The 15,428-nt window shown below is 35.4% G+C and overlaps 1 protein-coding gene across 1 annotated transcript; it reads right to left on the bottom strand.

Annotated features, from left to right (window-relative positions):
- Positions 1-4,258: 4,258 nt before the first annotated feature.
- On the bottom strand, positions 4,259-14,234 carry LOC117922435 (DNA repair protein RadA-like). The gene is made up of 15 exons (XM_034840570.1): positions 13,543-14,234; positions 12,893-12,948; positions 12,560-12,618; positions 12,395-12,466; positions 11,459-11,542; positions 11,242-11,349; positions 10,735-10,797; positions 9,843-9,923; positions 8,888-8,953; positions 7,909-8,064; positions 7,291-7,374; positions 6,108-6,146; positions 5,797-5,879; positions 5,449-5,521; positions 4,259-4,423 (listed from the first exon to the last, which is right to left on the bottom strand). The coding sequence occupies exons 1-15, from the start codon at positions 14,232-14,234 to the stop codon at positions 4,259-4,261; spliced, it is 1,881 nt and encodes a 626-aa protein (XP_034696461.1).
- Between the last annotated feature and the right edge of the window lie 1,194 nt (positions 14,235-15,428).

Genomic DNA, 15,428 nt, shown 5'->3' with positions numbered 1-15,428 from the left:
GAAAAAATATCTTTATTATTTTTTTATAAAAATAACTCTTTTTAAAATTACTTAAAATAACAAAAAATATTTATATTAAAAATAAATTACTTTTCAAGATAAAAATATAAAAATAACTTATTTTAAACATAAACATCCTGTAGACCCCCATTTAGGTCATTCTTTGCTGCAGTTGATTTTGCCACGTGGAAGAGCCTTGGCTAGCCACGTGTCGACTCCTGAGGGCCTGCTAGGGAATCATGGTAGTGACTTGAGAGAACCTATGAGGGTGTGACACCTATTAAGAAGGTTCTAAAAGGAGAATCTACTGGCCGTTAGAGGAGCAGAGGCTGCCAGCTGCATGGGGGTAGTGGAGGCTCGCAGCTGCAGGGAAGGTGGTGTCGTCTGACCATTGAGGATACTTTTAGCTGGCAGCGGCAGGGAGGTGAGAGAGAGGGCTGTCGTTAGAAGATATTTTGGAAGGGGATTCTGGCAGGGAGCGGGAAGAGAGGTCTGGATGGAGGTTTTCTTTCAGGTGAGAGACTTTTCTTTCTGAGAGTTAGGGTGGTATTCGATTGCTAGAAGGAGAGGTTGAAGAAGGTTGCCCGTGGAATTCCCAGACAGCCCTCAAGCTAGGTACGTTCTTGTTTCTCAATATGCTGTCTCATTCTTTATTGATTTATGAGCATAGCTTTGATTGTTTGCCGTGGACGTCAAGGGCCACAGGGTTGTTTCGATTGAGTATGCTTATTCATATATGATGCTATGCTTTGTCTCTCTCATGCATTTGATTTTCTTTTCTTCTGAAAGTGGTTGGATCCTCTTTGAACATGGTTTGGTTTTAACTTGTTATATTGAAGATTTCCAGATCATCCCCACTTGTATTAGTTCATAGCTATCACATGAAACGTGAGGCTATAGTTGCTCCGTTATGTTTTCCCTCATCTATACTCTGTTTTCATGGTTTGGTTCTTTTTCTTCTTTCCCCTGTTTTGATGCTTACCTATGGAGAGTTGTGCACGGTGAACGCAAGACATGAATATTTTTTGGGTGCTTATGGACATGAGGTCCTTTGAAAGATGAGTTCATAAAGCTCTCTCCCATCTCCTTCATGGGTAAATGCCTAAGCCTCCACCAGAAATTCCGAGAAGTTTTTTTGTGAATAAGATGGCAAGCATGCAACAATCTGTGCAGTGCGTACGATCCTTGTGGTTTGTGAAGCTCACATGGGTCACTCTGGATGTTGAAAGCAATGACCCTTCAAGCCATTGAAAATGACCAAGTGAATAAAGAAGGTTGGCATTAATGGGAAATATGGCACTCATTATGGAGATAGTTGGCATAATCAGATTGAGAAGATGAAAGTCAGTCGACGTAGCAAATGTTTATGTGAATTTTGAGGAAAGTATGCAGTGAAGATAAAAACTGTAGGGATTTGGGACTATAAGGTTTGTGGCAAATTAAAAGCAGGTAAAGCTGTCTTCGAACGACAAGCCGGCGGCGGCGAAACGCCTCTGCCATCACTGGAATCGCCAGCGCATTCACCTACTTCTGCCTCCACCCCTCGGCACCATCAAAACGAAGCTCTAGCTTCCAAGAGGCGGAATCCATTTCATGACACCTAATAACGATTGTGATGTAAGAGAGCATAACATGGAGAGCTTTCAGCTTTTGAGCTACTTCTGTTTCCCTTGGCCAGTGAATCATACATCCATAAGCCCAGACCGCAAGTTTGCTACTGTTGTTGGAAACCACCTTACATGGATGGCTGGTAGATTCCCACAACGGGAAGGTGGTGAGCTCTATGGAAGGTCATCTAGATTACCCTTTTGATTCAACTCAGCATCCAAGCGGGAACATCTTTGCGACAGGGACCCAGAACCAAACATGCCTGGTATGGGATGCAAGAAAAATGGAAACCATCATTGCAGTTCTCAAAGAAACTTGGATGCAATGCAATCAATATGCTTCTCATCAGACGGGCAGTTCATGATGGTGCCTACCCCTAGGCATACCAGATAGAACGGTGCTGTCTAGGCATCCTCCCCTGCGCACCTTGAGCTGTCTCCAAAGCTGTTCCACCCCTCAAACTGTTCAGACTCGCCATGTGTCTCAAAATCCGGCTCTGACTTCTTTAGTAAACTGAAAGTGATACGAAAGCTGAGGAAGCAATTGAGGAAAAGAGACGACATGATACTGGGGGTATATGATCAAATCATGGAATTGTAGAATTCATTGAGCTCTCAATTGTCCTATTCCTCACATCTGCAGCTGCAGCTTGATGTTGCAAACAGAGATCCGTTTGATTCTGAGAGAGAGGTCCAGAAGTTGAGAAAGACAATTCCAGATCACTGTGTTGGTCATGTGGGCTTCAATGAAAACTCCCCATCAGTCGGGACTTGCTCGTCTGAACCAAGAAACGGCTATGCAAATAGGTATCTCAACGGAGACGTCAACGTGGAGTCATCAGAAAAAGAAAGAGGAGACAATGAGAGGATTGAGGTGCTGGAAAAGGAAGTCAGAGAAGAGAAGGGTGTGAGGAAAATGATGGCATCAGCAACAGAGTTAAGAAAGCGATTTGGGTTTGCAACGACTGGGCTGATGGGTAAGACATATGTGATTGAAAAGTGAGTAGGGCCCATAACTCCATTATCTAATCTGGTAACTATTTAAATACCCCACTTTCTCTGCATGGCCACCTTTGGGGCCACGTACCATCTCCTATTTTATTACCCTTTATTTTCATGCCCTATTTCTTCAAATAATTCTCCAAATTCCTTTATTCAAATAACCTTTTGGATTTTAGTATTCTTTTATAAATTCAACTCCATATTTCCCTTCATCCTTAGAATATTGAGGTTCCAACAGTCTCACTTTCCAATAAAAATTTGCTGCCACTTTTCTTTATGGCAAGCAATTTTCACACTTCCTATATTTTTTAAAATGTTTTAAAATACGCATAGATTCAATTTCGTAATTCCGAATAATGGAATTTAGGGAATTAATTCATGCGAAAATAAACGGGCTTTGGTGGAGGGCCCTACATCAAAGAATTCTCTTTAAAATAAAAATCAATTTGAATGAACTGTGACATGTGATGACTTTTGTACTCGATTTAGTGACATGCGAGTTATGTTTATGCTCTTTATTGTACACTGACCCAATTTTTGTGATAGCACATTGATCGTTTAATGCTAAGGTACGCCCCGCTCTCACTTTGATCATTCTTCATTGAGTGTTTTGATTCTCACATGTGCATGATCATTTTCAATATCCATTGATTTACTCATCAATTGCCACATCAGCTTCATTTTATTAGTAGAGACCCGACTTTAGGGACTTAGAGGGGTGCTACGGTCTTTACCGTACCTTCCCGATAAGTAACCTGACCCCCGAACCCGATCCGGTTTTTCGTAGACCAACCTTTTCCAAAACAAGGAGTCGCACTTAGGGTTTTTCTTTCTTATTTTGTTTACCCTTTTAAAAATAAAACAAAAATAAGTGGCGACTCCAAGTCATTTTTCAAACAATGAATAAAAATCAATTTTTTAAATAAAAATCGAGCTCACCATCGAGTGGGAAACGCATGAGCCGAAATGCGGGGTCCACACATCCTTAATTATTTCAAGTATTTATAATATATTTAAAAAAAATTATTTTTTTATAAGCACGTTTTTATCTACAGAAAGATGTATTCATTATATTTTGGTATCAATCATCAATGAGTTATTTGAAACATAAGCATGGGTCAAAATAATTATCAAATTTTAAAAATAACAATTTTTTTTTTAATTCTGTTGAGAAATTGTCATAAAAATATTCCAAGACAAAACAAAAATGTTAAGAAAAATAAATTTTTCATATTTGATTGTACTATAAGATATATTAATGAAAATCAAATATGATTAAAATTAATTAAAAACTAATGCATTTTCAAATTATTTAATTTTTATATTAAAGAGTTAAAATTAAAAAAATCATAATAAATATATAAAATAAATTTATTGACTTTAAATCTATTTTTAATTTTTCTTTCACTTTTTCATTCCTTCTATTTTTTTCTCTTTTTCTTTTCCTCGTATTTTCCAAAAAAAATTCCAAGAATTAAAAGTAGCCTAAATGATAAAAAAGAGGAATCAAAATAATTAATCATAGTAGGGGCAAAAGGCAATTAAATTAAAAGTAGAAAATTAACATTTTTACAAAAATAAAATTATATGAATATGATAGAAAGGTAACCAAAAAAGGTCAAAATGATCTTCAGCTTTTCTTTTAAGCCTCAGACAAAAACTGTGCTGATAACCTCTTTCAGATTCCTGCAGCCCACAATCTCAATGTTCATATCCTCAAGAGTTGGTAGAGATTTTTCAGCTGCTTTTGGGACTATGCATTTTTTGTATCCCAGTTTCGCTACTGTGTTCACCCTTTTCTCTATTCTGGGTACCTGCAGAAGATGAAAATGATCACCAACAGTCTCTTTCCAAAAAAAATATATACGTCGAAGGCGAAAGATTTTCTGCATTAAGCAGCATTAAGATGATCAAAACACGAACAATGAATGTGATGTGGATAAAGCATACAATTTCTCGTGTCAGTTTTTGTTGTAGTATGTGACTCATATTTGAGCGAAAGACATATGGAGAAAAAGGGGCAAATCCCGCTGCTCCACTCCGTTCCACTCTGCTTTGCTCCGGCATTTGTCATTCAGACTTGTACTTCTTTTGTTGTGAGGTGAACGATAGGTTGGGGGTGCAGGGCAATGCCCCTGTGGTAAGTTTCAAGGGTATTTTTGGAATTTCATTTTTAAGGGTCAGTATAAATACCATTTTATGTAACCCTAATTTTAACATAGTGAAAATCCTGTCCCTATGGATATAGGCAATTAGCGGAATCACGTTAAATCTTCGCCTTCGTCTTTCTCGTTTTTCTATTTTTCGCCATTAGTCATTGCACGGAATCCAACAGTTTTGGAAGGAATAGGGTTGAATACCATTGAAGGCTGTAAACAAGCTGTGTTTGAAGGAGCTTTACCCAGCTCAATCATAATAAAGGTTTAGGCTCAGCTTTACTCAGCCTCCTTCGAGTTTTGGGGGAATCAGGCTTACTGAGCATGTAGTGAATTTGGTTGGTGAGACTGGCCAGGCAAAGGCCGAGCTTGGCTTTATTGAGCTGATGAGTCATTTCAGTCTAATATGTGATCAACACAGCCTCACAGAAAAGTACATAAATACATGCGTAGGTGATGCAAGTTATGCTTAAGAGCGAAGCTTCAGGAGACCAAATTCCTAAGCTTGGTTTGTGAGTATTTCATGGACTGATGAAATTCACCCTTTCAAAAGCATTATTTACTATATGATTCTCTAAAACAGTGTACAAACTTCCAAAAACCAGTGAGGGAATCAATTAAAAGGTACTATAAAACTAGCTCACTTCTTAAATCAGTTCAGGATCAAGGAAAAATATGCATACCGTGCGAAGCTCACCACCAAGGCCGATCTCTCCAATGAATGCAATGCCATTGGGAATAGGAAACTCGAAGAAGCTGAAGAAAACAAAGTTTGTTCATTGATTTATACAACAAAGAAAAGTAGTGAATTCATCATTGGAGGGGATTAAAGAAGGAAGAGATGAAAGAAAAGAAAAGCAGGGCAGGGGAATTTTGTTACACCCCCATGTAATATTTATCGAACTTCAAGACTACAGAAGGGAAAAGACATTGAGAACAAACATAACATTAACCTATATTTAGCATGCAGATAGAAGTTATAACCAGTTGATAACAGTAGATGATGTGAAATTAAATGATAGAGCACATGCCTGCTGCAAATGGCAGCTGCTACAGCAAGATCCCCAGCAGTCTCTGCCAGTGTCACGCCACTTACAACATTTAAGAAGATGCCCTGTGATAAGAAAGGGGAAAAGGAAACCACTTTAAGTTGAGGGGCATAACCAATGATATGAGCAGGGGATTAAAATAACTGTAGTAACCATCATTGGTAGTTGGTTGAATCAATGGTATAACAGATATGAAAGGTCAGGAAGAAGTGATGTTAAAAATGTATTTATGGCCCTTACTGATAATTCTTACTAAATTCGAAAGGCTAAATAATGGGGAAATATTAATTTACATTTTCTTGGAGCTTCAGACCAGCTTGTTTCATGAGAACCTAACAGATAAAGAGATCAAAGGGTCAGTTATTACATCATATTTAAGGAATACAAAAGCATCTTCAGCTGCAAATAAACACAATGTCACCTCAAAGATTTCAACCAAAAAAAAAGAAACAAGATGGAAAAAAACAAAGCAAAATCTGAAATAATTAATTGAAGATGGGGTTAACCTCTATTTGGCTGCTGGGAATTCGGAGGAAAAGACAAGAAGATAATATTCTGAATATTAAGTTCAATATTGAAAAAGGGCCTTTTCATTGAAACAAACTGCTGGAAAGCTACTAATGGTGTTGCTGCTTCAGTTTCTCTGTTTCTTCCATCTCTGTGTTGGAGAGTGAGAACATAAGGGCCCTTGTTTTAAACAGAAGGATTCTTCAGACACTTGTCCTGTCTAGAGGAAGAGAACTGGTGTTCCACTTTTTCTGGAAATCCTTCCATTAATGAGTTTACTCCGTGTGATCATTGATAGTTGCTTATCTTGGTTCATATGTGGTTTTTAGGCCATTTGAATTCACCCTAGAATAGCCATTATGGACTAATATTATGAGACAATGGGCTTTTATTTTGTCTCACTCATGGACCTTTCACCCATTATTTGGCACCCATTAGGCTATCTGGACGCCTTCAAGCCATTCAGGAGGCCAAATTATGCCATTACAACCCGAGTCACAGTGGTGGCTCTTTTTGAGCCATCTGAGAGAGGCAAGGCCATTATGGCCATCAAAACTAGGCTCCTAGCAATCGTTCAAACTCTATCTCCCACCTTGGATGAAGGAATCTCCTATTTTACTGATAATCACAGCTCCAAAATTGTGATTACATGCTTCTCAAGTAGAAGCTTGTGAAACCTGTGGTTCTCTTGTGACAATTACATCACCTGACCTCATGATATGAACTCAAGCCAGCTTAAGGAAAATTCAACATGCATAGGAGGAATTGTAGATCTATGGGAAGAAGATGAGAGCATTCTGATTGTGAAGTAATAGTAGGAAACAAATATACCAAAGAATTTAACAGCATGGCTATATTATTCCCCGATATCTACAGAAATTTGTTGAATTTAAACTGAAAAGAGAAAAATAAAAGGAGCGCCTAGCATCAATGCAAAAGGTATAGTAAAATATTTAAACAATTACTCACCGGAATAATCATTTCAGCTCTCCTCACTGGAACTGGAACCCCTTTAACTTGCCTTGCAAATATTATTCCAGATAGACATAACGCCTACATAGAGAATTTATAACCGTAAATTCAGTAATATAATACGGACAAAAGTATTACTATCCTAAGGTTCTTCCCTTACAAACAGTTCAGAAGAAATATTGAAGCCCAAAAGGCCTCTAAATATGATTATGTTGTTCTCTCTGCACAAACAAATCCTGAAGAAAAGAAATGCATCAATTTGTCAGTCTAAATCAATGAGAGCTTAACTAGCAATTTGATGCCTGTAAATGAATTTTTTATAATAGTGGTGGAACTCAGGGTACTTTGAAAGCATCAATATGCACCAAATTTTTTTGCCATATTTGCTAGAAAGGAAATTATATTATCTAACTCTGGCATCACTAATCTGCAGACAAGCAAAGAACACCGGAATTTTCCAAAACAATTAAAAATTGATCATTAATCTGATTGCAAAGTGCAAGTTTATCTTCAACATAATACCATTCCTATATGGATTAGAAAACAATTTCATTCGACTCATTCAGTTGGCAATGACTATTTGTGTTTATAGGAAATAAAAAATCAAAGAACCACCTGAATTTCCAGGAGAAAAGATCGAGATCCATCCATAATTACAGCAACTGCAAGTCCAGCTAAAATCTCCGAATCTGAGTTCCGCTCACTTAAGAACAGCTCACTGGGGTTTGAAACAACTTGCAGTCCCAATTGTGTCATTTCAAACACTCCAAGCTGACAGAAAGAAGTAATCTACCATCAATAAAAACAATAGAGTATATATATTCCTGATTGTTACATTCATCATGGGTTAAGAAAAATAATAGAGTCCAATTATCTATATCCTACATTTTTGGTTTTGGATACGCTTCCCATATCAAATCCAACAAAATACAAGGAGGGTTGTATAATTTTTTCCCATGAATGACCCAAAAACAAAAAGGAAAGAAAGAAGGAAAAAGAAAAGGACCTGCTTGCTCCATTTTCTATGTTCTAAAACACATTTGGGTTAAAAAGGTAGCAGATAACATTGAAAGTGGAGAACCCAAAATATTCTTTGCTTATAATTTTTATTTGCCTTCTTGTTTAATAACTAACAGCAAAACTAGCACAAGTACTTGGCATGGGGCATATTTGAGCTAATTATAAGCTTTAAATAAGAAGAGAGATGAAAATTTTTCAGGGGAAAGAATTACCATAAACTCCTTTTCAACAAAGAAATTCAAATTCCCATTCCCATAGGGTTTACTAGGTTGACAAGATAAAACAAAATTAACAAAGATGGAAAATTGTTTCCCAGAATGCAGGAGACATTAGCAATACTAATTCTGAAATTAAAGGTTCAGTAATCACAAAACTTGGAAGAAAAAACAGTTAACTTGGAAGAAATTCTTTTTCTTTTTTTTTTTAGGCATAGGAATTTATACTAAAGGCCCCTAACAAAAGATGGGGTGCAGTCCACATACACAAGAGGTATGCAAAGAGCCCATAAGAGCACACATGAACATGGCTGAATGCTAAAGATTAATAAAATATATGGCACTAATACAATTAATACCTCATCAGTGGACCCAAACCGATTCTTCACAGTCCGAAGCAATCGATGAGATGAGTGCTTCTCCCCCTGTGGGACAATATAAAATGTTATATGGTAAATAAAGCGCATCAAGAAAATTAAATAAACTTCAAAAGATGGTCTAAGATTAAAAGTATGGAAACATCATCTTTCTCCCTTTTTTCCCCTCATTGTGGTTATTATGTTTCCAGTTATTATTATTGCTCTTGTCAATGTTTTCAGTAAGTCCCAAGTTCTTCCAATAGAGAAATTTCAGAAATATTCAGTATTATGTCTAAGATGATCAACTGAATGCAGAGCATATACAGCAGAAATCTTAGATGCATCCCAAGGCACAAGATCTCATGATATCTCCAATTGATATATTAACTTGATAGCATCTAGGATAACCAAGGAATGTAGCACTTTAATAAGATAAAAATTTACAAGGAGTAGACAAAAGCTTAGGTCTGTTTGGTAATTGTTTTCAAAAACAGTTTTCTGTTCTTCAGAACAAAAATAGGGAAAACATGTTTGATAATAAAAAATAGAAAATAGTTTTTTGCTCTTAAAAACAGAAAACGGGATGATTTCAAAGAACATTGTTTAATTGTTTTCCATTGTTTTCACTTGTTTTCTGACGACTATTTAAAAATTAATTACACAAATATAAATAATGATTAAAAATAAAGCCCTGCGTATAAAGTTATTTTTGAAAATCTATTAAAAAATATGGGAAACAAATTAAAAATACCTCAAGTTCCCAAACAAACATTTGTTCCACAAAACATTAGAGAACGGTTTTCAAAATTATTCTCAAAAATTATTTTCTATAACAATTTTTGAAAATAGTTACCAAACAAGACCTTCAATGGTAACAAAGAAAGGTAGCCTGTAATTTAACCAAGTACCATATTTAGCAACTATCCAGGAAAAGAAAATACAACAAAATACCAACTTCAATATATAAAACAACATCAACAATGTGCTCCAAGACACGAGGCCCGGCTATGTCTCCAGATTTTGTCACATGTCCAATCTGAAATACACAAAAACAAGAGTAAGGGTAGCTACATTCAGACCAAGAGAGAGAAAGATAGAGAGAGGAGCAACAACAAAACAAAAAATGACAATATGCAGAAAATAATCAGAAGGATTTGTCTAGTAGCATTTAAGTCACTATTAATCAATACTGCTAAAAAGAAGAAAAAACAAAGAGAAGTTCTAAAAATTGGAGAAAAGGCTAAGGCTTTCCATTTATTGACATGAAAAAAATGCCGAAAATATACACTGAAAGAACTATTTCATCCACTCTACCCTGAAATCAATTCTTTTCAACAGCTAGAGTAGAAACGTGCAATTTACATGGACCACACCTCCATATTCGATTTAGAAATAAGCACCCGAAGGTCAATCCTTTTGAATTCAAACCCCCTTTGTTCTTACTATCATATCCAAATTTTTCTCCCTCCTACAAACGTATTGTTGGAAGATCTACATTTCAGGCTTCCTCACAATAAACCTCAGCCTACAACCACAAGCTAAAACTTTCACCATGATCTTAAACAAACTTCCCAAAAAACTTAAAAAGCAGAACTACATAATATTTACTGCCCCTCTATTTTCTAGGATTGATAAACAAATTAAGCATTCAAACCCTTCTCAAAACTACATCTCCCTCTAAACTCCAGCCATCTGAAGCAATGATATGATTACAACCAGAAAAGGGCTAGAAGGTAGTCTAGCAGGATAATGCATGCTCAACCATATTCCAATCTGAGTTATGAGTTCAAAACAGTTGAAAAAGGGGAAATAGGATGTTGACCAGACCCCAGGTATCATATACTAACCAAAAACACAGGGATGTTAGTCTTCTTAGCAAAACGCAGCAAGGTTGATGTGCATTCCTTCACCTGTCAAAAATCAAGGCAATGTTAGCACATGCTATAGTCCTGAAAGTACCATATAGTATCATCTCTATATACATTTGATACTTTCTGATTTTGCTGTGGAAATAGAATTCAGGTCCTCAAACTAGAAAAGAGTATCTTTAAAAAGAAAAAGCAAAAGAGAATAGACAAAAAAAAAAAAAAAAATGTGCCTTCTTAAAAAGCAAACCTTTTGGATGTTGAACAACATAAAACAGGGAAGGCATAAGAAAATGAATCCCACACAGAATTATATTAAAAGCAAGAGGACCTAGAAACATTCATAAAGCAAATAAATATGTTATTTTAAGAATAAGAAAGCCTTAGTACTATATCATCCCAAAAGGAGCAACACAAGCAGCCTATGTCCAGCATTCTAAGCTAATCTGATTTCCCACTTTAATAAGTAAAGAGTTCATAAAATTTGACCTGCAAGAGACCTCCTGCACTTCCAGTGACTCCTTTCAAATATACAGTTTGAATGGAATCAACAACTAGAGCCCTAGGGGAAAGATGATGAACTTGTCCTAGTATGTCCTAAAAGAAAGAAAAACATCAATCATATTAGGCTCCATAAGCAATATCACATATATGAGCCAAAAAGAAAAAAGGAGAGAAAAATTAGCATATTTCCATCACCATGCACCTCAATATCAGTACTTGAATATAAGAAAAGGTCTTCTGTTTCAATCCTCATGCGGTCAGCTCTATTTCCAATTTGTTCAACGCTCTGCCATGGAGAAGATGACAAAGTGATTTGATTGCATGTTAAGTTAAAGATTTATGTTCGTTTACATGACAAATTTCAAGTTCTAGAAACTATATAAAAATGAAAAATAAAATCAAATTATATTTCAAAACATCCGTAGCCATACTCCTAATATAAAATGAAGAAGTCGCCAAAACCTTCAAATTGTTAATCAGGAAAAAAAGAAAAAAAAAAAACATTTAAGTAATTCCATATAATAATGGCATCATGAAAAACTCCAAACCCCTCAAAATTCTTGATGTCCTAAAATCACTTAGTAAGCATTATTGAAAACATTCACAATTGAAATAATAAAAATACGGGAACAAAATCATAGAAAAGTTTTAAATGCCATTAAAGGATGAAAACTTTCATTGTCATGTGCTGCTCAATGGGCCTTACTATAAAGCTTTATTTGGATCATGAAAAGTTAAGGAGAGGATGAGGAAAAGAAAATAAGGAGGAAAAAGGAGACAGAAAATATGAAGGAAGATGAAAAAATAAATTTAAGTTCATTAAATTTTTTCCCTCATATTTCCCCAAGTTTGTTTCTTTATTGAAAGAATGAAGAATTTGAAAATATATGTCTTCAAATAATATTTATTATAATTTATGTCCTTTGTAATTTTCAAGGCAAACTAACCAAGAGAATTTGAGATTCCTTCCATTCCCTTTTTTTCTCCCTACTAGTTTCAGAGATTCAAATAGAACATAAGAAATGAACAATGACGTAAAATAAAATGCCAAACAAAAATTAGAAAGCAGGTAAATGAGTAACAAGATATGAAAATAGCATAGCTTTAAGAACAAGAATCTGGCTCAAGAAACACTAACCTCTTCACCAGATACATACACAACTGGACTTGATCGATCAATATCATGCCCTTCAGCTATTATTGCAGCAATCTTCAATTTCAAATGTAAGATTTGATAACAACAGAGAATTAATATAGAGGAGAGGATTACAATTGAATAAAAATATAGAAATCTATATTTTACCTGTAACAACAACGTACTCTTGCCAGCACCAGGGTCACCCCCAACCAAAACCAAAGAACCTACAAACCCAGAAAGATCCACATTTAAAATAAATTTTTAACTATTCAGCATACTGGAATAGCAGAGTAGGATTTCTAATACTTGGGCAGAGGCATTAAAGACAGATAATTTTTTAAGCATAGGACGATTGATATACAGCATGCAGCATGGTTTTCACACAGAAACAGCCTAAAAGTAATCTCAAACTACATGAGAATCATTCAATAGTAAAACTTACATGAAAAATCAGACATATGTCAACACATATAGTATAACTAGAAAAACAGAACCAACCTGGAACAAGACCACCACCAAGCACCCTAGCAACTTCAGATCCAAAGGGCCCATGCCTAATATCAAACAAACTAATATTAACTTTCTGTAAAGCATCACAAGGAAATAAAATGAGCAAAAATGACCAATAATTTGATCTTCAATGATTAAACACTTCAGTAAAACTGATTTCTTCGTGGAGAAAACTTAGCTGCAATCAGTTGGTGAGTACTAAACAGTTAGTTTACTTAGTTTAAAGATCTTAGAGTTCCCTCAGTTACTCTGTTGTCTATATGCCATTTTCATCAGTCCAATTTGTTCCTAATTGATATTTACTCAAACCGTAGATAGTTGCCAAACAAACAAGAATTCCCGTAGATATTAAAAACAACTAAATCCTTCATCTGGCTGCTTTGAAAAAAGAGGCTAAAAACCTTTGAATCTTACATGCTCCATTACTTGAGAACATAGAAAATGAAATATATTTATTTATTGAAATCTAATACACGCATTTGCATTTGCTGGGTTAGCTTTCCACAAACAAAACCAAAATAAATAAAATCCTAACACTCAAAAATTCAAAATCTTATTTTCTTCTCTTTCTTTTTATCCATTTCCTCAGCAGCTAAATGTAAGGCACCAAATGAAAAACCGAAAGAGGAAGAACTCACAAGGGAATCCTCCAATTCAACTGATTAATCCCCCGGTTCACATCCGTCAATCTCTGAGGCTGCGTCTCAGTGGGTTGCTGGGGTAACCACGATCGAACCACATTCTCCGACACCTCAAACCCGCTCGCCCTCGAGCCACCAATGCCGCTTTCCCCTTCTGAAAACTGCTTCATTGTACCCACTTTATTGCACTCCCTACACGCCCCCCACCAGTGCCCATCCGAATGCCCACAGTCGGAACACACCCAGAATACCTTACTCTTCCTCTTCTTCCTACTCCTCACAACACCGCCATCGCTCGAAGCTGGCACATACCTACCACCCAATCTCGCCTTCCCCACACTCCCGTAACCCCTTTTTTCCGAAACCTCGTTCCTTTCAGCTGCACTTTTCGACTCAGATTCTTGTATGTCACTGTACTGACTGCCTTCCGTATTGAACACAGTCCAAGTTCTAGGTCTGCTTGAATTGGTTTCTCCATCAGGTGAGCTTGAACTGCTCCCGATACCTGGAGAATCAGCGTCAAGGCTCGTTGATTCTTCGCTGCGCCGGTGGTTGGTGCAACGGAAATGGCGGGAAAATTTGTGGTTTTGGTGAGATTGGAAGGAGATGAGAGGAGAGGGAGATATGGGTATGTGTTTTTTTGGACTGAGGAGGTGTCTTCGGGTGTAGAATGTTGTGAGAGCTCGCATGTTTGCATGGGACAAATAGAGGGTCTCAATTGAAGTATGAAAAAAAAAAACCCGAGAAGAGTGCACGAGGAACCTTGTCGTTTTTATCCTAGAAACGGAAACAAACGGCCGCACCTGAAGGGAACGGAGGAATTGAAACGACACTGTTTTGAAACATCATCTTCCTTTATTCTCCTTATTAAAATTAATTTCTCAGGATGTTCATTGCGTTAAGTATTAATTGTTAGAACTAAAAAGCCTTGAGTTTTCTTTTCTTAGAAGTTAAGTTTCCTTTTATTAAATGTTTTGATTCATTTTCCCATAACAAATTAAATTAGATTCATTTTGATATTCACTGTTTCATTAATATAAGGGACAATTGTGTTTTGGACCCAATTGAACCCGAAAATTAAGATTTGACCTATAAGAGTTACATAATTGATGAGAAGGATATAAAATGTGAAGAGACCAATATACCCTTTAAAAACTATTTTGAGTATTTTCTACCATAATGTTTGACAAACTTTTTAATTTTTTTTTATAATAATTATTCTGAAAATTTATTATTTTTAGAAAACTAATTTTTTTTAAATGTATTATTTTAAAAAATAAATTTGACATATTTTTAGTTATTTTTTATATACACAATTTTAAAAACATATATTTTTCAAGATGTTTGATTTTTAAATAATAATAATAATAATTTATTTTTATTTTTTTGGAAAATGGTGTATTTTTTTTCCAAATCACTAAATTAAATTAAATTTTATTGAGGTTTAAAAAATGAATAAAATTTAAATTAATGTTTTCCTACTCTTTTTTTTTCATAGTCAATAAAAATCATTTTTTGAAAGATAAAATATTTATATCATTCTTCTCAATTTTCATAGTTTTTCTAGGTCATGAGCTTAAATGATGAACTTATATGAACTAAACCTTAATTTTTTGGTCCAACCAGGTCCAAAACACAATTGTCCCTTAATAGAATGAACGATAAAATCATTTTCATATCCATCACTAAAGACTTCAAGAATGAAGGAATTCAAGACAATCAGTAAATGTTTGTTTTTTCAACTTTTTGCAGAAAAATTTGCTTTCAAAATTTAGAGTGTTTTTTTTTTTTTTTTCATAACTTAGAGTTCATTTGTTTTTTTTTTTTAACTTTTTACTAAAAACAATTTGCTTTTAGACTTTAAATTATTAGTTTTCCTTTTT

This window comes from Vitis riparia, chromosome 9 (assembly GCF_004353265.1).
Source record: "Vitis riparia cultivar Riparia Gloire de Montpellier isolate 1030 chromosome 9, EGFV_Vit.rip_1.0, whole genome shotgun sequence".
NCBI classification, from domain to species: domain Eukaryota; kingdom Viridiplantae; phylum Streptophyta; class Magnoliopsida; order Vitales; family Vitaceae; genus Vitis; species Vitis riparia.
This window is presented reverse-complemented; position numbering and strand designations above follow the sequence as displayed.

Coding starts and splice junctions, on each gene's coding strand:
- LOC117922435 (XM_034840570.1), bottom strand. CDS start 14,234: ATGCGAGCTCTCACAACATTCTACACCCGAAGACACCTCCTCAGTCCA. Junction 10,798..11,241: donor GTGCAGGAGGTCTCTTGCAG/GTCAAATTTTAT, acceptor GATTTTTGACAG/GTGAAGGAATGCACATCAAC. Junction 9,924..10,734: donor CTAACATCCCTGTGTTTTTG/GTTAGTATATGA, acceptor TGTGTATTTCAG/ATTGGACATGTGACAAAATC.